Here is a 23,759-nt window from a genome sequence, read left to right on the forward strand (position 1 = left end):
CCCCCTTCGATGCCAGCCTGCCTGCCTCCCATCCCCCTTCCATTGAAACCCCTCCACCCCCCCATGCCAGTCTGCCTGCCTGCCTCCCATCCCCCTGAGCAGCATGTTTTTAAACACCCCCCCCTGGCCGACCCTACCCGGCACACCAGAAACCCCCGTTGATCCTCCCAGCCGACCCTCTCACCTCTACACGGCTGACAAACCTCGCAGCTCCAACAGCGTCCCAGGCACAGTAAACATTCTGCTTCGGCTCTTCTACTGGCCTAATTTCCTCTGCTGCGTCCCTGATGATGTCATCAGTTATGCGGCAAAGGAAATTAGGCTAATAGAAGAGCCGAAGCAGCGTGTTTAGTGTGCCTGGGACGCTGCTGGAGCTGCGAGATTTGTCAGCCATGTAGCGATGGGAGGGTCGGCTGGGAGGTCAATGGGGGTTTCTGGTGTAGCGGGTATGGTCAGTGGGGGGGGGGGGGGGGTCGCGGTGTGTTAGTGGTGTGCCGGGTAGGGTTGGCGGTGGGGGGGGAGGAGGGGGAGTCGCGGTGTGTTACCTGGCCGGTCCTTCGATGCACACATGTGCACTCTGCTGGCTACATCCCGACAGATCAGATCTCAGGGAACACGGGATAAGAGTGCGCATGCACGCTTAGCATATTATTATTATAGATATATAGATATATATACACGTACATACTGTGTGTGTGTGTGTATGTATATATATATATATATATATTAGTCTTTAAGCCCGTTACATTAACGGGTGCTAGAATATATGTATGTCTGTCTTTCTTTCTTTCTGTCTCACTCCCTGCCCTTGTGTCTTTCTTCTTTTCTTTCTGTCTCCCTCCCTCCTATTATTTGTCTTTCTTTCTATTTGTCTCTCTTTCTGCCCCATATGCAGCATTTATGTCAAGCCCGTTACATTAACGGGTGCTAGAATAGATGTGTCTGTCTGTGTTTCTTTATCTCTCCTTGGCTGCTGTCTGTATCTTTCTGTCACCCCCTTCCCCCCTCCCCCGAGCAAAGCTGCCCCTTCCCTTGTAAGTCGGCAATTCAAGCAGCCTGTGCAGCAGTCTTCACACGCTGCTTTGGGTCCTTCTACTGCGCTTATTTGCTCTGCCGAGCAAATCAGGGCAGTAGAAGGGCCTGAAGCAGCGTGTGAAGACTGCTGCACAGGCTTCTTGAATCGCCGGGTAGGTATTCGGGTCAGCGGCAAGGGAAGGGGGGTGAGCGGCAAAGAACTCCTCTGGTCTGTTGCGGAGGGCGGCCCGGCTCGATTTATTGATTCTTTGGGGGGGGGGGGAATTCGCTGTGTTGGGGGGAAGGGTAGGCAGACGCGGGGACCGTCCAGTTCGAGAGAGGAGCCGGGGGTGAGGAAGGCCGCCGCAGCTATGGAAATTTTTTTTTTATTTGAAAGCCGCCGCCGGGGCTGCGCATGCGCAATCGTGTTTCTGCGACGGGATCAGGGAACACGATTTTTTTAGTGCGCATGCGCGTCCTACCATTTTATTATATTAGATATACACGTACATACTGTGTGTGTGTGTATGTATATATATATGTATATATATATATATATATATACATACATACACACACACACACACACATATATATATATATACATACACACACACACAGTAAAATCTTGGATTGCAAGTAACTTGATTTGCAAGTGTTTTGCAAAACATTTTATTAAATTTTAACTTGATATATAAGCAATGTCTTGCAATACAAGTACATACAGAATATACAGATCACAACTGAGCCGATGGTTCTTCTCTGTCTGACACTGCAAGAGTTTGGGACTGTTCTAAACAAGAAAAGTCTTGCAATATGAGTACATACAGTATACACGCGTCACATCATCACAACTGAGTCGATGGTTCTCTCTCTGATGCTGCAGGAGTGTAGTGACTGTTCTAAATGAGCGAGGTCTTGCAATACAAGTACGTATAGCATTTTGTATTAAAGTTTTTGGGTTGTGGAACGAATCGTCTGAGTTTCCATTATTTCTTATGGGAAAATTCGCTTTGATATATGAGTGTTTTGGATTAGAAGCATGCTTCTAGAATGAATTATACTCGCAAACCAAGGTTTTACTGTGTATACACACATACAGTCATGTGAAAAAATTAGAACACCCCATGAAATATTCAGTTCTTTCTTAAGAAATGTCAAATCGTTTTTTTATTTATCCCTGGAAAAGAAAGTAATCCACAAATGTGTAATCTAACTGAGGAATAAATTAGGACACCTTACACCCTAACAGCTAGTGTTATCCCCTTTGTCTGAAATAACTGCAGTGAGATGCTTCTTGAAGCCATATACCAGTCTCTGACATCGGTCTGAGGAAAGTTTGGCCCACTCCTCAATGCAGAATTCTTTTAGCTGTGAGATGTTTGAGCGGTTTCTTGCATGTACAGTCCATTTCAAATCACCCCAAAGCAACTCAGTGAGATTAAGATCAGGGCTTTAACTCGGCCACTCCAGGACTCTCCATTTCTTAGTTTTCAGCCAGTCCTTAGTGGATTTACTGATATGTTTTGGGTCACTGTCATGTTGCAGGGTCCAGTCCTGCTTCAGTTTTAATTTTCTTACAGATGATCTCACTTGTTCCTCAAGCATCCTCCGATATACGGTAGAATTCATGGTGGATTCTATGATGGTGAGCTGGCCAGGTCCTGCTAAAGCAAAGCATCCCCGAACCATAACACTTCCACCTCTATGCTTCACAGTTGGTATGAGGTTCTTTTCCTGGAAAACTGTATTTGGTGTATGCCAAACATATCTTCTTTTCTGGTGAAAAAAATATTCAATTTTAGATTCATCTGTCCATAGAACACTATTCCAGAAGTCCTGGTGTTTGTCTATGTTCTCTCTGGCAAACTTCAGTCTGGCCTTAATGTTTCTCTTACAGAGCAAAGGCTTCCTCCTTGCACACCTCCCATGCAAGTTAAATGTGTGTAGTCTCTTTCTGATTGTAGAGGCATGCACTTTCACATCAACAGTAGCAAGAGCCTGCTGTAGGTCCCGTGATGACATTTTAGGGTTTTCGGAGACTTCTTTTAACATCTAGCGGTCTGTTCTGGGGATCAACTTGCTTGGACGGCCAGACCTGGACATGTTGGCAGTTGCTTTGAAAGTCCTCCACTTATACACTATTTTCCAGACCGTGGAATGGCTAATGTCAAATTTTTTTCGAGATCTTTTTAAATCCCTTACCAGACTTATAAGCTACTAGAATCTTCTTTCTGAAGGCCTCAGACAGCTCTTTTGATCTCACCATGGTGTTCACTCTCACCACAGCAGTCATGAGCACACCAAATAAATGTCTGAGGTTTAAGTAGGGCAAACCTCCTTTCAAAATGATGAGTAACGATATTCTAATCATGTGCACCTGATGTGATATACCTGTGTATGATTTGAGCCACTTTAAGTGGGAGGATATGTGAGGTCTTCTTCTGCTATATACCATAACTTCTGAAACAGCAGATACTGAAATAAGGCAGTTTTGGAACTGGTCTGGAGAGACTCAAGGACCTACTTTTTCCCCTATCATTTCTCTAGACCAGTCTTGACAATTGGGAAGTACTAAATAAAGTAGTACTCAAAAAGCAAGACACTGACAACACAGTTGCAAACACCTTTGCTCTGAAGGCCGCATCCTGCCATGTCTGCATATCCAATTTGTAATGTTTTGTGAAATAATGCTGTGTTGACCAAGTTGCCACTCTGCATATATCCTGCACTGGAATCAAGCAATGGTCTGGCCATGAAGAAGCCTAGGCTAAGGTTCAATGGGCCTTCAGCTCCTCCAGCACTGGCCTACCGCTCATTAGATAAGCAGAAGCAACAGTGTCTTTGATCCATTTGGCTACCAAACAAGACAAGTCTGTCGATGGGCCTTCGGTTCCTGACAAAGAAAATCCAGGATGTCCAGAACCAGACGTCCAAAATACAGAGTCCATAATCAAAAAAAATGAACTAGCTAAATGTTGTAGAAATTGTCACTACAAAATCTGTTCTATTAGACGTTCAAACATTTTGATTATATGACCTGCAAGATGTCTAAAGTAGACGTCTCATTATTTATACTAGAAAAAGTCTCCAATGATGTCAAAACGTCACCATAGTAGTAACAGGATGTTCCCAAAGTCCAGAATGTTTATATATAGCCCTGCATCTGGAGTGACAATTCTTTGTGAGTGTAGTGAGGAGTTTGGTGGACAGAGGAGAGGAGGAATTTAGTGGTGATGGAGAGTTATTGAAAAGAGTCTGAGAGAGACAGAGAGGAGTCTTAGGCCCCTCCCCATTCATCACACGGGATACAGAGGGAGGGGCCCAAGGCCCTTATTTGCTCAGACACCCAAGGCCCCTCCCAAGGAGAGCAGTCTTAGGTGTCTGAGACAATCAGGGCCTTAGGCCCCTCCCCTTATATCACATGATGCATCAAGGAGAGAAGGCCTACCATTTTGGATCAGCAGGCCTTGGAGTTGGAGGGACCGTGCTTCTCTCCTCCCAACTTCTGAAAAAGGGGGTGTTCGGGGGAGCATCCAGTGGCATCCTTTCTGCCTTTTTGGGGGGAGGGTAGGAGATGGTTCGGGGGGGGGGGCAATCTGTTAGCAGGTGGGCTCCTGCCAATTTTCTCTCACGGGGGAGAGGGGTCACCATGGCAGGAAGGAAGTGGGCATCCCTTTTGCCGATTTTCACAGGTTCTGGTTCGTCAGGGAGGGCCATCATCATCCCGGGGGGGGGGGTGTTCTTTTTTAATAGGGCACATATTGTACATGTGTAACACATGCACAGCATCTGTGCCCATTAAAAAAAAAGTACCAGTCTGACAAATGATTGGTCTTAACCAGTTGCTTTTTTTTTTTTAATTGCTTCTTTGTGCATCAATTGCTCAGGTAGTTTGCATGGGGTTTTAATATTAAATAGCTAATTTGCAAGGCCGAATCGGAAAATGGGCAATCGAGGAGAAAAACACATGGTGAGCCATTTTGCACATTGGGTTGGCAAATGCGATTGTCACTAAAGCAGTTACAACTGGTTTAGCGACGATAACTGACTTTAGTGAATCTAGCGCTGAATAATTTATGATATTTTGAGAAAATGGGAAGCATCCTGTCACCTTACCTGTTCAACCCTTACGGTGAAACTATCTTCAGAAAAGCAAATTTGGAAGAAGAGAGCTTTGGTTTCAAAGCTGGTGGCCAAAATATAAACAACCTGCAGATGATACAATGCTCATCACCAGCAGCAAAGAAGACATGCTGTCTACTGAGAAATGAGAAATCCAAAAGTCATAGCATGGGATTAGAACGGAACATGAACAAGACAAAGATCATGAACACAAAAAATGATGATGATTTTGAGCATGAAGGCGATAGAATAAAAGTAAAGGATTTCCATCTCCTGGACTCTTTTATAAACAAAGAAGCAAATAGCAGGTAAGAAATACTCCATAGCACTTGGTTGCTCTTCAATGAAGGATCTCGACAAAGTATTCAAAAGTAAGGAAATAGATATAACATGTTAAAAGCTAATCTAGTATTGTTAGAAGAGTGCCTCTGAGCAACAAAACTCGTTTGATGCATACCAATAATGTAAGGAAGAGCCTTAGCCAAACGTAAAGCCAAAAGATTAGCCAATAATTTCCCATCAACATTAAAGAAATAGGCCTGTAATTTGAAACCAAAGTAGGATATTTATTTGGCTTCGGCAAAACAATAGTTAATGATTCTGCCATAGTACCTGTAATGCAATCTTTATTTAGTTGTGTCAAATATAAATTTAATAAATGAGGTAATAAGATAATTTGAAAAGATTTATAAAACTCTACAGTATAACCATCACCACCTGGAGCGGTCCCAACTCTAAGAGACTTCAATGCAGTTTGTAATTCTTTTAGTGATATAGGCTCTTCTAAACTTCTTTTTATATGATCTGGAACCTTCGGACCCTCAATTAATTTAAAAAAAATCAATGCCATCCTTTTCCCTATCTAAATAAGACTCAGAAGAATAAAGGTTTTTATAGAAATTTAAAAATTGCTTTAGAATAGGACCAATTTCAGAATGTGTAACTCCTTTTTCATCCTTAATTATACTTATTTTTGATTTCCTTTTCTTTACTTTAAGATAATTAGCCAATAGTCTTCTCGCCTTATTAGAGCTTCCATAATACAGAGCTTGATGTGAGAAAATATCACTTCTTGCTAATTTAGAAGAAATCTCATTATACTTACATTTTGTTTTTAAAAGAGCTTGTAATGTGGAATGCTCCCATTTATCAATTAATTTTGCCTCTAAAATCTCAATCTCTTTTTCTAAGTTAGAAAATTGCACTTTTATTTGTTTCTTAACATAAGCTGAATATGAAATGATTTGCCCTCTTATGGTTGCCTTAAAAGCATCCCATAAGGTTTCTATAGAGATTTCCTCTGTATTATTGATTTGAAAATATTCAGTAATTTTTTTTTTCAAATCTTTATTCATTTTAACATATACATCAAGTGTACATTAAAATATGAACACAACATATTACATTATCACTTGATAATTCCATAACAATATATAACTAAAAGATTTATATCTCACCCCATCTCATACCTATACATGAATAATATAATTCCTATGTATATTAATCAATTAATCAATGGGGGGATGGGGGATGGGTGGGTTATAATTTAATATATTCAGTAATTTTTAATTGAAAATCTTCACAAAATTTTGAATCCGCAAGCAATGTATTATCAAATCTCCATACTGGTCTACTATTATCATTATCAATAACATTAAATACAACCCACACCCCCCCATGATCTGACAAAATAATTGGATCAATGGAGGCTTGTGAAACCTGATGTATTAAATTATCTGAAATAACATAATCTATTCTTGAAAAAGATTTATGAATTTATGATTTTTCTTTTTTCTTATTTTTTACTATGGCCCGCTGAAAAGTGCTGAAATACTCAATGTGGCCCTCGTGTCGAAAAGTATGGAGACCCTTGTTCTAGATCTTCTATTTTATAGGAAAGTTGCAACAAAGTTCGCCTGCATTCATGCAACCCCATCACAGCTGACAATAAGAGTTTGCTTGTTCTTCCAGCCACGCTTCATTATCTGCCACCCTCTGTCCCAGGGCCGTTATTTTCCCCCTGAGATCTGCAGTTATCGTGGTAAGATCTGCACCAACTGCCTTGATGCCCATTTTAATTTCAGCCAACCAAGCCTTCACCTCCATAAAAGGACCCAGATCCTCTGCCGAAACAGCACCTTCTGTACCTGTATCTTCCTCACCATGGTTGGCTTGGTCATGGGCAGATGAGGCCTTCATCCCCGCATTTCCTACCATGTGGTCCGAGGAAGGCTGCTTTGAATAAGGGAACTCTGACAAGTTTTCGCCTTGCGGTTTCACTGCCATATGATACCGGAGAACTTCTGCAAGCCCAAAAGCCTTTGGCAGCTGCCAGAAATCAGCGATTAAAGCTATGGGGCATGCAAAGCTAAGAGCTCAAACGTCCATCTTGGATGCTGACATCACTTCCTCCCCCCTTTGGGTTTTTTTTCTTCTTTCTTTGGAGGGTGGGTATTGTATTGCAAAGAAATGTGTGTATTTGCCTAATGTTATTTTCCATGCTCTAGTTTTTGTCTTGTTTATTTTTCCATTGCTGTTTTTTTTCTATAAATCATTGTTGGTTTTTGTTTTCTATATATGAAGAAATGTATACACGTATAAATAGCAAAAGTCAGAAAGTCACTATTTACATAGTAGATCCACATCAAGTAGATATTTCAAGGTACGGCAGAAGCATGGCTTGGAGGGACAAAAACTTACATTGTCTATTTTACATTGTCTATTTTATAATGAAAATAAACATGTATGATATAAAATAAACCCTTGTTAAGTTTTATACCAGCTCAAAAACGAATGTACAGACTTTTAAAAAAATGTCCATTTTGGTACTTCCAAAATGAAGAAAAATAAAAATTCCATCCTTATTACTTGAATGGTAGTACTAAAATTGAACAGCTAAGTGTGGAAGAAGTGCCAGTTAAATGAGAAAGTTACAAAATTGTTACTTCCACATGGAAGTTGGCTGGCTCGTGCCACTTATTATTTCCATATGTGCATTTGTTAAATGACTGCTCCCGCTGTGTGTGCCAGCAAATATATTATCCCAGGACAAGCAGGCAGCCTATTCTCACATATGGGTGACGTCATCAATGGAGCCTGGATGCGACGCCTCATAAGCAGATTTGCTTGAAGAAACTTGAAGTTTCGAGTCGCCCGCACCGCGCATGTGCGAGTGCCTTCACGCCCAGCGCAGGGCATATCTCCTCAGCTCTCAGTTTTCCGCGGAGACGAGACTCTCTGCGTTTAACTTCGTTACTTTGTGCCTTCTCTGAACAGCGGTTTGTATTTTTTTTTCCTCACGAATCGCTGTTCTTATTTTATTTCTTTCAATTTTAGTTAAAAAAAATATATATATATTTTTTCTCTTCCGTCCGTTTCCTGGGACAGGCCACTCGGCCGCAGCCCGAGGGCTTCGATCTTGCGGCGGCTATTTTTGCTTCTATGTCCCGGCCTGTCACGGGCTTCAAGAAGTGTAGCAAGTGCCAGCAAGCGATTTCTCTTACGGACCCACATCGTCGCTGCCTCAAGTGCCTTGGGCCGAAACATCATCCAAAGTCATGCCTGCGCTGTGCTATGCTTCAACCTTGAGCCTTCAATTGTTGTTGTATTTTGGAGGACAAGCTCTTCAAGATGGATTCTTCTTCTGATCCCTCGACTTCAAAGGCGACCTCGGCCTCGACTCCTACTGTGGTTCCTCCTGCTTCTACTGCTTCCACCTTGAGCCTCATCAGACCTTCGTCGTTTGCAGCGGCTCTTTCTTTGAAGACATCTACTGTATCTTCCCCTGTTTCCTCAGGTCAGATAGCTCAGCAGACAGTTCCAGCAGTAGTGATTAAAGTGCCTAAGACTTCCAAGTCGAAGCACACTCACACTACCTTGAGGGAACCTCCAGCCAAAGCAGGTGGTCCGGTTTCAGACGCAGTTCCATCCTTGCCGGCTTCTTTCCAGACCATGTTGGAGAAGCAATTCATTCAGTTCCTTACTAATATGGGACCGAAGCTTCTTCCTTTTATCCAGCCTGGGCATTCAGCAGACTCCCGCGAGGTCGAGCCGCTTCCTTTGCCTCAGTCTGAGATTAAACACTCTTTGCAGGGAGCAGAGTCTCTGCGAGTGTCTGGTCTGGCATCTAAGAACGTACAGCAAGGAGCAGAATCTTTTCAAGTGCCTCGGCAGGAATCCTCACACTCTATACAAGGAGTAGAGTCTTTGGGAGTGCATCGAGGTTCCTCCACCAAGCCTCTGGAGCTTCGATCTACAGCCTCCAGTCCTATACATTCTTTGATACCATCGGTTGCTTCCATCTCCGAGGAGAAGTCTCCTCGATCTTCGAGATCTGCTTCCAGGCACAGTTCACATTGACGATCGAGGCCTTCATCGAGGCATCCTTCCAGGCATAGTTCTTCTTCTAAAGAAAAACCTTCTTTAACTAAGCCTCGATCTACCCCAAGTTCGACTAGACTACTGACTCCTCGTTTGAGGTCTCCAATGCCGGACCTCGAGGATGTCCCGGTTTCGATTGCCTCGTTCAAGTCACCATATTCCTTTGATGCCTTTTTTCCTGCCGAAGCTTCATCTTCGACCCAGGCTGCCTCCACATCCTCGAGTACTTCTCGAGGCAAAGCATTGGCAGATCAACTATCTTTCTCATCTTTTCTTTGTCAGATGGCTGTGGACTTGCATCTTCAATTAGATACTGTCTCCAAATACTCTAAGGAGTATCTAGAAGTCATGTATCTTCCTCAACCTCTGGAGGAGTCACTTAAGCTTCCTCTTCATAAGCTTTTGAATCAGACTTTTGGTCGATGCATGGAATCACCTTTTTCCATACCAGCTGTTCCAGCAAAATTGGACTCTAGGTATAAAACTGTGCATCGCAAAGGGTTTGACAACTCACAGTTATCTCATCAATCCCTGCTTGTCGAGTCCTCCTTGAAGAGGTCTCATCCTTCCAAGGTTTATGCCACAGTTCCTCCTGGAAGGGAAGGGAAAACGATGGACAAATTCGGACGTCACATCTATCAAAATGCCATGATGTCCTCTAAAGTCCTCAATTATAATTTTCAGTTTATTACTTATTTTGAGTTCCTCATTTCTCTCTTACTAAAGTTCTTGACTTATTTGGATACTCAAAAGCACTTTGAATTTCAAGAAGTCCTTGCTTCTTTATCTCAACTCAGATTACATCCCCAGTGTTCTCCCCAGAAATTTTTTCCAGCCGGGTGGCATGAAAAAGTAGCCGGGTGTGGCAGGATGGGGAAATTTGGTGGTGGGGAAAATTAACTCCCTCTTTTACTAAAGTGCGCTAGCATTTTTAGCGCGCGCAAACCCCTGTGCTATGTGGGAAAACTAACGCCAGCTCAATGCTGGCGTTAGCATCTAGTGCATGTGGCAATTCTCCGCGCAGTAAGCGCAAGCTAAAACCACTATTGTAACTTAGTAAAAGGAGCCCTAAATGTGTACTATTTTTATTAGTTAATTATTATTATTTTCCAATGCTCAATATGACTTCCTTTTTTAAGGTTTGACACTTGTGCCAGAATATTTTAAATAAATTTAAGAAGTATTTGCCCTCTTTCAAATGGTATAGAGGTTAAAAAAAGGGAAAGGCGTTAATGAAGTCATTAGGTTCAATCTAGCCATTTATTTCTGCATGAATTTAAACAACTAAAAAAAAAAAGATAAATATAGCTGATCCAGACATACAAGAAATGGCTCTACAGCAAGGGTACCCACACTTTTTGGGCTTGCGAGCTACTTTTAAAATGACCAAGTCAACATGATCTACAAACAATAAAATTAAAAAAAAAACCCACAAAGCACACTGTACGCAGAGAAGATGTTAATTATCATTTATATTCTGCAGGTTTTCAAAGAGGTTAAGGCACATGATATTATGCAATGTCACCTCAGGAACAACTATACAAAAATAGACAAATATACCCCCTCCCTTTTTACTAAATCGCAATAACGGTTTTTAACTCAGGGAGATGCGCTGAATGCCCTGCGCTGCTCTCGATGCTCATAGGTTCCATGTGCTAAAAACTGCTATTGCGATTTAGTAAAAGGGGGCCATAGGGCAAAATATAGACAGCAGATATATATTCTCAAAACAGACACATTTTGATCACTAAACTGAAAATAAAATCACTTCTCCCACAATTGGACTTGCTTTAACTGTAAGGCGCCTGAATCTAAGGATATATGCTACCATTCTGTAATGGAACCTGGGAGCCCATTTACTGCTATAGAATAGGCGTTCCCTGTACAGTTTCAGGGTGCCTACGAGGAAGAACCCACTTGGAGAATTGCCCCTTATTTTTTAAGGATTATAAAAACAGAAGCAATAATGTGAAAAACAAAACCCAGCCTTAAAACAGGCTGAATTAATTTGTGAACCATTATTTAAAGGATACTCAGAAAAAATATTGTTTTCCCTTAGCTTAAATGAAATAAACATATTCCTATCCATTATTTGACTATAGCTAAGTGCAAAAGAACATTAGCTCGAAAAACCTCATTGAGCTGCAGTGAAATAGAAAAGTGATTTCATTTTACTGTAATTTCTGCATTAAGTGGATTTGCACACCCCAAGCTCCTTAAATCCTGATGCACTTCTAGCTTTTCCTGTATCAGACTTTGCAAGATTAATAAATGGAGCATCCTTCTGCCTGCCAGTTAAAGGATGAAAAACAAATGCCTATAAAGTTCAAATTACAGCTTGACTAAACTTGAACTTTTTTGATTTCATTCTTCCTGGCTGACCACTTTATCTTCCACAATAGGCACCAAGGTTGCTTGGATCGGAGCTTTAAAAAGGAAAGCAGAATCGGGTCCGATGTCCATTTGTTTTTCTCAAATGGTATACCACTACACTTGCTGCTTTTACTTGCTTCAGGCCTTCCTTGTTGCCGGATCCTGCCTACTTTCTGTTTCCGCGAAGGCAGGACCCGGCAGCGAAAAAGGCCCGAAGCAAGTAAAAGCAGCAAGTTGTAAGCTTCCCTCCGGGGCTCTATCGTGTGCGTGCTGGCTTCCCTCCGAAACCGGAAGTAGTGTTCAGGAGAGGGGGGGGGGGAAGAGAAGGGAAGCCAGCACGCACACGATAGAGCCCCGGAGGGAAGCTTACAACTTGCTGCTTTTATTTGCTTCAGGCCTTCCTCACTGCCGGGTCCTGCCTTCGCGGAAACAGAAAGTAGGCAGGTCCCGGTAACGAGGAAGGGCTGAAGCAAGTAAAAGTATGCTGGCAAAAAAAAAAAGGCAGGCGTCAAACAAAATTTTCGGCGGCGAGTCAGCCCGGGAAGGAGCATCGGCGGCAGCAGCAGGATTCGCTGGGCGGTCATCTAAATTAGCCGAGCGCAGTGCCCGGCTATAAGGCCCTGGGGAGAACACTGCACCTCCTCCAGTCATCTTATGATGCCTTCAAGTTGTCTGCCCAAGCAGCTGCTTGCTCTGTAGCTATGCGTCGTCTTGCCTGGCTTCGTACCAGTGACATGGACCCTAATCTTCAAGATCGCTTGGCTAATATCCCTTGTGAAGGCAATGATCTCTTTGATGAATCCATCGAGGCAGCCACCAAGAAATTGTCTGACCATGAAAAATCCTTTGCTTCTATTGTCAGACCTAAGCCAAAGCCAGCTCCTGCCAAACCTGCACGCCCTGCTCCTATCTATCAATGGCGTTTTGCTCCGAGGACGGCCCCTTATAATCGCCCTCCTCTTAAGAAACAGCAGCCTCAGAAGCAACAAAAACCTCAACCTCCTGCTGCACCTAAGGCTACTCAGCCTTTTTGACTGTTTACAACAGAGCATAATTTCCACCGTTCTGACTCTGCCTTCCTTTCCTCCTATAGGAGGTCGTCTCCATCCTTTTTACACTCGATGGACAACAATCACATCCAACCTCTGGGTACTGAACAATATCAGGAAAGGATACTCTCTTCATTTCACTCAGGTTCCACCAGAGCTTCCTCCAAGAGAGTATCCTTCCAATCCATCCTAGACCGCTCTTCTTCTTCAGGAAGCTCAAGCTCTGCTTTTTTTCCATGCCATCGAACCAGTTCCCTTGGACCAGCAGAACAGGGGGTTTTACTCCCGTTACTTCCTTGTTCCGAAGAAGATGGGCAATCTGCAGCCCATTCTGGATCTCAGGGCTCTCAACAAATTTATAGTCAAAGAAAAGTTTCGAATGTTGTCCCTGGCATCCCTTTATCCCCTCCTCGAGCAGAACGACTGGTTATGCTCTCTGGATCTCAAGGAGGCCTACACTCATATCCCCATTCATCCTGCCTCCTGTCAATATCTCAGATTTCGGGTGGGGAATCTGCATTATCAATACAGAGTATTACCCTTCGGCCTGGCCTCGTCTCCCAGAGTGTTCACCAAGTGCCTGGTAGTGGTGGCAACAGCTCTAAGGAATCATGGTCTTCAGGTATTTCCCTAACTCGATGACTGGCTCATCAAAGATTTCACATCTCAAGGGGTTATTGTAGCGACCCAACGGACTACCTGGTTCCTACAAAGTTTGGGATTCAAAATCAACTTTTCCAAATCTCAATTTCAGCCCTCACAGAATCTACAATTCATTGGAGCTGTTCTGGACACTGTCCAACTCAGAGCATTCCTTCCACAACAACGACTGGAAGCTCTTCTTCAACTCTGTCATACAGTGTCTTCCCGCTCTTCCATCTCAGCGAGACACATGATGGTACTTCTGGGTCACATGGCCTCCACAGTACATGTGACTCCTTTTGCCAGACTTCACCTCAGAATTCCTCAGTGGACACTGGCATCTCAATGGACGCAATTTTGTGACCCTCCTTCTTGACACATATCAGTCACTCCTTCATTGAAGCAGTCTCTCTGTTGGTGGATGCTCTCTTCCAATCTTTCCAGAGGCTTGCTTTTTCAAACGCCCCCCCCCATCAGAAGGTCCTCACGACAGACTCTTCGACCTACCTTGAACATAAGAACATAAGCAGTGCCTCCGCTGGGTCAGACCAGAGGTCCATCGTGCCCAGCAGTCCGCACACGCGGTGGCCCAACAGGTCCAGGACCTGTGCAGTAATCCTCTATCTATATCCCTCTATCCCCTTTTCCAGCAGGAAATTGTCCAATCCTTTCTTGAACCCCAGTACTGTACTCTGCCCTATTACGTCCTCTGGAAGCGTATTCCAGGTGTCCACCACACGTTGGGTAAAGAAGAACTTCCTAGCATTCGTTTTGAATCTGTCCCCTTTCAACTTTTCCGAGTGCCCTCTTGTCCTTTTATTATTCGAAAGTTTGAAGAATCTGTCCCTCTCTACTCTCTCTATGCCCTTCATGATCTTGTAAGTCTCTATCATATCCCCTCTAAGTCTCCTCTTCTCCAGGGAAAAGAGTCCCAATTTTTCTAATCTCTCAGTGTATGAAAGGTTTTCTATCCCTTTTATCAGACGTGTCGCTCTTCTCTGAACCTTCTCGAGTAACGCCATATCTTTCTTAAGGTACGGCGACCAATATTGGACACAGTACTCCAGATGCGGACACACCATCGCCCGATACAACGGCAGAATAACTTCTTTCGTTCTGGTTGTAATACCCTTCTTGATTATGCCTAGCATTCTATTTGCCTTCTTAGCTGCCGCTGCGCACTGTGCCGTCGGCTTCATTATCATGTCCACCATTACCCCCAAGTCCCTTTCTTGGGTGCTCTCCTTCAATAATATCCCTCCCATCGTATAGCTGCACCTCGGGTTTCTGCTTCCCACATGTAGTACTTTACATTTCTCAACGTTGAACTTCATCTGCCATCTCGTCGCCCATTCCTCTAGTTTGTTCAAGTCTCTTTGCAATTCTTCGCAGTCCTCTTTAGTCCGAGCTCCTCTAAATAGTTTGGTGTTGTCCGCAAATTTTATTATCTCACACTTCGTCCCTGTTTCTAGATCATTTATGAATATATTAAATAGCAACGGCCCAAGCACCGAGCCCTGCGGGACACCACTCGTGACCCTCCTCCAGTCCGAGTAGTGGCCCTTCACTCCCACCCTCTGTTTCCTACCCGCCAACCAATTTCTGATCCATCTATGTACATCTCCTTCCACCCCATGGTTCTTCAGTTTCCGAAGTAGGCATTCGTGGGGTACTTTGTCAAAGGCTTTTTGGAAGTCTAGATATATGATGCCTATGGGGTCACCTCTGTCCATCTGTTTGTTAATTCCTTCGAAGAAATGCAATAAGTTTGTTAGGCACGATCTCCCCTTGCTGAAACCATGTTGGCTGGTTGTCAGAAGTTTGTTTCTTTCAAAATGTTCGTCGATGTTGTCTTTTATAAGTGCTTCCACCATTTTCCCCGGAACCGAGGTCAGACTCACCGGTCTGTAGTTTCCCGGGTCACCCCTTGATCCCTTTTTAAAGATGGGCGTAACATTGGCTATCTTCCAGTCCTCTGGGATCACGCCTGTTTTCAGGGATAGATTGCAAATTTGCTGCAGTAGTTCCGCTATCTCCTCCTTTAGTTCCTTCAGAACCCTTGGATGGCTTCCGTCCGGACCTGGGGATTTGTCAGTTTTTAGTTTTTCTAGCTGCCTGCGTACGTCTTCCAGGCTCACTTCCAAAGATGTTAATTTTTCTGCTTGATCTCCCTTGAAGATTTGCTCAGGTTCCGATATGTTGGATGTGTCTTCATTTGTAAATACTGTGGCGGGGCCGGGGGTAAGCCTAGTGCCGGCAACCCAGCTCCCGCCCCAGGCGTAAGGACCAAGCGCTCCCAGGAGGACTTCCGCTGGGAAACAGTGAAATAATTAATGGAGGCGGCGTTAGTGGTAAAGTTCAGCTTTTCTTTTATTTCCCTCAGTTTACAGCACTAGGGTTTCAGCAGTCCCTCTGAGTTGAGGAGACTCAAACAAAACATACTTTCATACAGTCCAGCCTGATGTCCAGGCAGAAAAGCCAAAACATAAAACCAAAAACGTTTTCTCCTGATTTTGCTTTTTCTGTTTGAAAAATCGTTATGAAGCTTTAGCACTGTCCCACCTGAAGCCCAATGCCCCCACTACCCCAAGCTCTCAGGGTAGGACTAGGGAACTTTATCACCCAACCGTTTCAGACTGCTGTTAGTCCCCTCCCAAAGTTCCTGCTTCAGGGTTAACTTATATCGGGACTCTAAGTTCCGTGCAAGCTTTCGGAGGAGGTTAATTACAGGTTCTCACCTCCTTCCCTATCTTCACAGGCTTTCCTCTCGGGCTCTAAGTAATTCATGCATACTAGTTCACAGTTAGACTAAGGGAGAAAGAACACTACTTCCAAACATTCACTTTCATTCCCCTCCCCCATTCATACCTCGTTATCTGTGACTCTCCTGGAGATCCCATGCTGCAAGATTGCATTCCATGTCACTGCTCTCAGATAACGCCCTTTCTAATTCCATTAGGGAATCACCATTCTCTGAGCCAGGGTAAGAACTCCCTTCAGGGCCAGCTAACGAACAGCCCTGTCCTGGAAGCCTCGCTACTTCCCTGCACTGCTGTTGAGGAGTTAGAAGTCTGGTCACTCGGGAAGGTTGTAAGACCAGCTGTGCCTTAGCTGAGGTCTGGGACAGAGACCTCTTGGCAGGCTCTATCCTGCCTAGTGCAGCCTGGCTCTTCCCTGCAATCCTCCTTCCAGTCTTCTCCCCAGTATTCTCCACAGTGTTCGTAATCTCCTCAGCCCTTCCTCTATTGTTTCCACCTGGGCTCATTTTATGCTGCAAGCCTAATCTCACTCTCCCTCTGGGTTCGTCCTGCTTGCTAGCCACACACCCCTCATTAACCATGCCTGTGCTGGTTTTCTTTCTCAGAGGTTTTGTCAGAGCTTTGCCCAAGGAATCATAAAAGGAATTATAGTGCCCTAAACTAGACGTTATGGTTTCTGTCCTTGCCTCTCTGCCTTGCCCTGCCTGTTGGCTCTTAGTGCTAGGCACAGGGATACTAGACAGTTTCCTGGGCTTAGGAATAGGGACAGCCCTTTGCAAGGCAGGGTTTAAAACCGGGTTTAAACTGCTGACAGGCACTTCCCTGTCACAATACAGACGAAAAGAACATGTTAAGTCTTTCTACTACTTCTTTCTCTTCCTTCACCACTCCCTTCCTGTCTCCATCGTCCAGCAGTCCCACCTCCTCCCTGGCTGGCTGCTTCCCTCTAACATATCTAAAGAACGGTTTGAAATTTCGAGCTTTCCTGGCTAGCCTCTCTTCATACTCTCTTTTGGCTTTTCGAACCACACGGTGACATTCTTTTTGATACTTCCTGTGCTCTTTCCAGTTGTCCTCAGTTTTGTCCTTTTTTCATTTCCTGAATGAATATTTCTTATTTCCTATCGCTTCCTTCACTATTTTAGTTATCCACGCTGGGTCTTTTGTTCGACTCTTTTTGCACCCCTTTCTGAATCTGGGGATATACAGATTTTGCGCCTCACTCACAGTGTCCTTGAAAAAAGACCAGGCATGTTCTACCATTTGCCAGTTTCTGGAAGTGTTCCTAAGTTTCTTCCTTACCATTTTCCTCATTGCTTCGCAGTTTCCTTTCCTGAAGTTGAAAGTTGTCACTATGGTTCTATTTCCTTTCGGTATTCCTACTTCGACCTTGAACTTGATCATATTATGATCGCTGTTTCCCAATGGTCCTACTATTTCCACTTCCTTTGCAGGTCCCTTTAACCCATTTAGGATTAGATCCAGAGTGGCATTTCCTCTCGTCAGTTCTCTTACAAGCTGCTCCATGAAGCAATCTTGTATAGCCCCCAGGAATTCTGTCTCCCTAGCGCATTTTGAGATTCCAAGACTCCAGTCTATCCCAGGCGCTCATCTCGACCTTGGGGCCTCAGGACCAGTACAGATCGTCAGTGTCATATCAATCTGTTGGAACTCAGAGCGATCCTCAAAGAGCTCAATGCTTTTCAACATCTGCTTCACGACCAAGTAGTCCTCATTTGGACGGACAGAACTGCTCCTCAACTTTTTGTCTCCTTCGATCCAAATAAGTTGGGACATCCTATTTCTAAGCGTACCATCTCCAACTGGATGGCGGCTTGTATCTCATTCTGCTATGCCCAGGCTGGATTACCCCTACACAGTAGAGTCACAGCCCATAAAGTTAGAGCAATGGCAGCTTCAATTGCTTTCCTCAGATCTACTCCTGTTGAGGAAATTTGTAAGGCTGCTACTTGGTCCTCGGTTCATACCTTCACTTCTCACTATTGTCTGAATACTTTCTCCAGATGGGATGGACAGTTTGGCCAAACAGTATTACAAAATTTATTCTCCTAAATTGCCAACACTCCCACCATCCCATTTTAGTTAGCTTGGAGGTCACCCATATATGAGAATAGACTGCCTGTTTGTCCTGGGATAAAGCACAGTTACTTACCGTAACAGGTGTTATCCAGGGACAGCAGGCAGCTATTCTCATAACCCACCCACCTCCCCTGGTTGGCTTTTCTGCTAGCTATCTGAATTGAGGAGATGTGCCCTGCGCTAGGCAGGAAAGTACCGTATTTTCTCGCATATAACGCGCGCGTTATATGTGGTTTTTACGTACCGCGCACACCCTTGCGCGTTATACGCGTGAGCGCGTTGTACAAAATTTGTTTTACATAGTTCCCCCCCACGTCTGATTCACACACCCCCCCCCGCAGGACCGCTCGCACCCCCACCCCGAAGGACCGCTCGCACGCACCCGCACCCCCACCCCGAAGGACCGCTCGCACCCCCACAGCCTCCCGACCCCCCCCATCATGTAGAAGCTCCTACCGGTGTCCTGCTGCTTCCTCTTGGCGGTCCCGACACGATCGGGGCAAGAGGGAGCTCAAGCCCTCTTGCCCCCCTGACTCCCCGACACGATCGGGGCAAAAGGGAGCCCAAGCCCTCTTGCCCCGCCGACTCCCCAACTCCCCGACAATATCGGGCCAGGAGGGAGCCCAAGTGCTCCTGGCCCTGGCGACCCCCCCCCCCGCTAGTTGTTCGGGCCAGGAGGGAGCCCAAACCCTCCTGGCCACGGCGACCCCCTACCCCCACCCCGCACTACATTACGGGCAGGAGGGATCCCAGGCCCTCCTGCCCTCGACGCAAACCCCCCTCCCCCCAACGACCGCCCCCCCCAAGAACCTCCGACCGCCCCCCCAGCTGACCCGCGACCCCCCTGGCCGACCCCCATGACACCCCCACCCCCTTCCCCGTACCTTTGTATAGTTGGCCGGACAGACGGGAGCCAAACCCGCCTGTCCGGCAGGCAGCCAACGACGGAATGAGGGCGGATTGGCCCATCCGTCCCAAAGCTCCACCTACTGGTGGGGCCTAAGGCGCCTGGGCCAATCAGAATAGGCCCGGGAGCCTTAGGTCCCACCTGGGGGCGGGGCCTGAGGGCTTGAGCTCCCTCTTGCCCCGATCGTGTCGGGGAGTCGGGACCGCTAAGAGGAAGCAGCAGGACACCGGTAGGAGCTTCTACATGATGGGGGGGGGGGTCGGGAGGCTGTGGGGGTGCGCGCGGTCCTTCAGGGTGGGGGTGCGGGTGGGAGTGTGTGCGAGCGGTCCTTCGGGGTGGGGGTGCGTGCGAGCGGTCCTTCGGGGTGGGGGTGCGAGCGGTCCTGGGGGGGTGAATCGGACGTCGGGGGGGGGGGCATCAGGCTTTCAGGGTGGGGACAGGACTTCAAGGTGGAGAGGAGAGTCGGGCGGGCGAAAGGAGAGTCGGGGTGGCCAGAGGAGAGTCGGGGCTGGCGAAAGGAGAGTCAGGCGGCGACGGGAGAGTCGGGCAGCATGCGCGGTATACGGGTGTGCGCGGTATATAAAAATTTCTGTACATAAATTTGTGTTTTTTGCGCGCTATACCCGTGTGCGCGTTTTACACGGGTGCGCGTTATCTATGTGAAAATACGGTACTCGTGCATGCGCAGTGCGGGCGACTCGAAACTTCGAGTTTCTTCAAGCAAGTCTGCTTGTGAGGCGTCCGTATCCTGGCTCCATCGATGACATCACCCATATGTGAGAATAGCTGCCTGCTATCCCTGCATAAAACCTGTTACGATAAGTAACTGTGCTTTTCCACTCGTGCATATTCTTATAGATTGAAAAAAAAGCTCCATGTTTGGCAGAAACTTTTGTAAAACAATATTGAATTTGAGCATGTCCCAACTTGGATATCTCAATTCCAATCTCAAAATAGGTCTTCATAGCACCTATGTATGTATCATTATGAAATAGGCTAAAATATGTGATTTCCTGCCATAATAAGCTAGAAAATTACCCTTTCAAAGTTAATTTGTCAGGCGCATCAAAACCATCCCTATAACAAGTGAAATTGTACGAAAATAAAATAAATGTGACACCTGTTCAGCAACCCACTTTCCCAGGTTAGCTCAGTAGACTAAATATTCACTGTAAAAGCATGCTAAAATAGGATTACCTCACGATGATTTAAAAGTCTTTCTAAATCTGCTGCCATTTGATTCTTGACACTCAGCAATGCCATTTTTTCTTTATTTAAATTGCTGAAAGAAAACAATGGCAGTAGAAAATATCAGTGAAATAAATATATTACTTTAGCCCAAAATTCCAGATTAAACCTAAAGTATCAATGATTTTAAGCAAATTACAATGAGAAAACCTTGCAAATAAACAAGGTTCTTGCAAATAAACAATCTTCACTCAAACAGTACATTCAAAATGCTTCTCAAATTATATATATCTTACAATTTGATCCTGACTTGTAGTATTGTAATACATATGATTAAATTACAAAATTAATGATTATAAAACCAAGTTTAAATGTTTTGAAGACAACACAGTTAAATCAGAAAAGGATTGGCAATCTGAAAACTGTCTCTGCAAAAGCAAAGCTGCCAAAATTTTCTACATATAAAAGAATATGCAGGGAATAATAATGTTCACACGCTTATGAAAAAAGTAGGTGAACTCAGAAGTGGGGTCAGGCCAGGGGAAGCTGGTATAAATCTTTGTGACTACTTTTTTCCCAAACCAAACAGTCAAGAGAGAAGTCCCCGTGAGAATATGCACAAAAAGTGGTGTATTAAGAATCAAAATGGCCACCAATGGGTGCTGATAGTAAAAAGCAGTCTTTATTTTCAAGGGTATAAAGTGAAGAGTATGGGTAACTAGTACCTGAAGGCTGAACCTACATGAATGGGCTGAAAATGGCCTTTCCTAAGAATACAAGACAAATTTAATTTTAAAAGTATAGACTAAAAAATATATTTTGACTAATTTGAGTCTAGAAAACACACACTGATGACTAAAACCTTACATGACACTAACACCAAAACAATATATCCAGGCCCATTGGCAGTGCAAGCTACTCTGTCAATACAGCGTTAAACCTGCAAAAGAAGGCCCATTTTTATGAATGAGTAGGTATTATAATCTCCATGTAGGATCTTTGGTCTCTGCTAAAAATGTCCACAAGGATGTCAAATAGTCCAACTGTGATGGCAGTTTTTCAGTTATATTGACAGTTTTCAACTGGAAACTGGAACAAAAACCATTGTCATTCCATATAGAAACAACTTCACATTCTATATATTGTATGTACACAGATCGAAAATCTGATTGCAAATTATCCAGTTAATGCACCATTAATTTCAATTCATTGATGTTAACAATCAATTATTACAGTTAAGTGGAATTTATGCACACATCTTCCTGAGCACTATAACACTATGCGCTCAAATTCTCTAGCGTACAACTCAAACGGAAGCAAGGTCAGAGTGTTCCAAAAGAAATTTGTATACATTGTTATAGAATAACGCCATTGCAAGAGTTGGGCACCGACACTTATACCAGCCGAACCCCCGCTGACCCTCCATCCTTTCCTCCCATCCGAACCCTGCCGACCGCGAGCCCTACATACCTCCCTTCAGAGCAGCATGGGGCCGGCAGCACTCTAAACAGGCTGCTTTGCGGCCTTCAACCGCTGAGGAATTCTCTCTGCCGTGTTACTGATGACATCATCAGTGATGCGGCAGACAAAATTCCACGGCAGTTGATTGAATGGGGGTGGGGGGGAGGGATGCCAGACAGGGAATAATGCATCTAGTTCTGTTTCTCCCCCACCTTCCAAAGTACATTATGTATTGAAACTGGGATAACAAGTCATTTTTTTGGAGGTAGTACTTGCCATCCCATAGTGATGCCTATACAGGTCTGTGAGCCCTGAAGCCAAAACTGTCAGACCTGAAGGTCCCTTGCTCAGTTCCTTGATTCAGGGCTATGACTGGGGGTCTCAGATTCAGGGATTTTGTATCCAGGGTGCCCAGGGGTCCTGACCAGGTAGTCTCAGAATCAAAGGTAGTCCCAATTCCAAAGCCAATCATTCTCAGGGAATCAATGTCTATGGGATGGGCAGAGGGTAGGCAAAAAGAGTTGAACTTGAAAGATGCTGTAGTGGGAAGGTACAAGGGGATGGGTAAGAGAGGAGGAAAGATCCTGCACATGTGGGGGAGAGACAGGAAAGAGGAAAAATTGGGGTGAATGAGAGGAAGGGAATGATGATCATGTACATGAAAAAAATAAACCCTACCCCAAAAATAAGACCTAGTGCGTTTTTTGGGCCCAAAATTAATATAAGACACTGTCTTATTTTTGGTGAAACCTGGTAAATACCGGCACCTAACTCTGGGTGCAGGAATTAGTTCTAAGCACTATCCTATGAACTGCACTCAACTCGGAGTGCTGTTTAAAAAATAGAAATCCATGCCAATTTTTTCCAGTGCGGATTTTTCAGTTCTGTTTATAGAATTTACATTATTAAGGTATGGTAAGATGCAGTAAAGGCCACAGGTTAGTCATTTCTGCAGTATAAGAATTACCGTATTTTCTCGCATATAACGCGCGCGTTATATGTGGTTTTTACATACCGCGCATACCCTTACACGTTATACGCGTGAGCGCGTTGTACAAAATTTTTTTTACATAGTTTCCCCCCCCCCGACGTCCTATTCACCCCCCCCCCCGCAGGACGGCTCGCACCCCCACCCCGAAGGACCGCTCACACGCACCCGCACCCCCACCCCGAAGGACCGCTCGCACACACTCCCACCCGCATCCGCACCCCCACCCTGAAGGACCGCTCGCACCCCCACAGCCTCCCGACCCCCCCATCATGTAGAAGCTCCAACCGGTGTCCTGCTGCTTCCTCTTGGTGGTTCCGACACCCGACACAATCGGGGCAAGAGGGAGCTCAAGCCCTCTTGCCCCCCCGACTCCCCGACACGATCGGGGCAAAAGGGAGCCCAAGCCCTCTTGCCCCGCCAACTCCCCAACTCCCCAACAATATCGGGCCAGGAGGGAGCCCAAGTTCTCCTGGCCCTGGCAAACCCCCCCCCCTGCTAGTTGTTCGGGCCAGGAGGGAGCCCAAACCCTCCTGGCCACGGTGACACCCTACCCCCACCCCGCACTAAATTACGGGCAGGAGGGATCCCAGGCCCTCCTGCCCTCGACGCAAACCCCCCTCCCCCCCAACGACCGCCCCCCCCAAGAACCTCCGACCGCCCCCCTGGCCGACCCCCACAACACCCCCACCCCCTTCCCCGTACCTTTGTGTAGTTGGCCGGACAGACAGGAGTCAAACTCGCCTGTCCGGCAGGCAGCCAACGACGGAATG

General features: G+C 45.3%; 1 protein-coding gene across 5 annotated transcripts in view; it reads right to left on the reverse strand.

Moving 5' to 3' along the window:
• The window catches only part of PIBF1 (progesterone immunomodulatory binding factor 1), a 302,877-nt gene that overhangs the window by 35,423 nt on the left and 243,695 nt on the right, over positions 1-23,759 (reverse strand). For all 5 annotated transcript variants that reach the window (XM_033947509.1, XM_033947506.1, XM_033947507.1 and 2 more), the window contains one exon: positions 20,547-20,631. In XM_033947509.1, coding sequence (XP_033803400.1) covers positions 20,547-20,631 — 85 coding nt within the window. The remainder of the gene's footprint in view (positions 1-20,546; positions 20,632-23,759) is intronic.

The sequence above is a fragment of the Geotrypetes seraphini genome, chromosome 6, assembly GCF_902459505.1.
Source record: "Geotrypetes seraphini chromosome 6, aGeoSer1.1, whole genome shotgun sequence".
Classification (NCBI taxonomy): domain Eukaryota; kingdom Metazoa; phylum Chordata; class Amphibia; order Gymnophiona; family Dermophiidae; genus Geotrypetes; species Geotrypetes seraphini.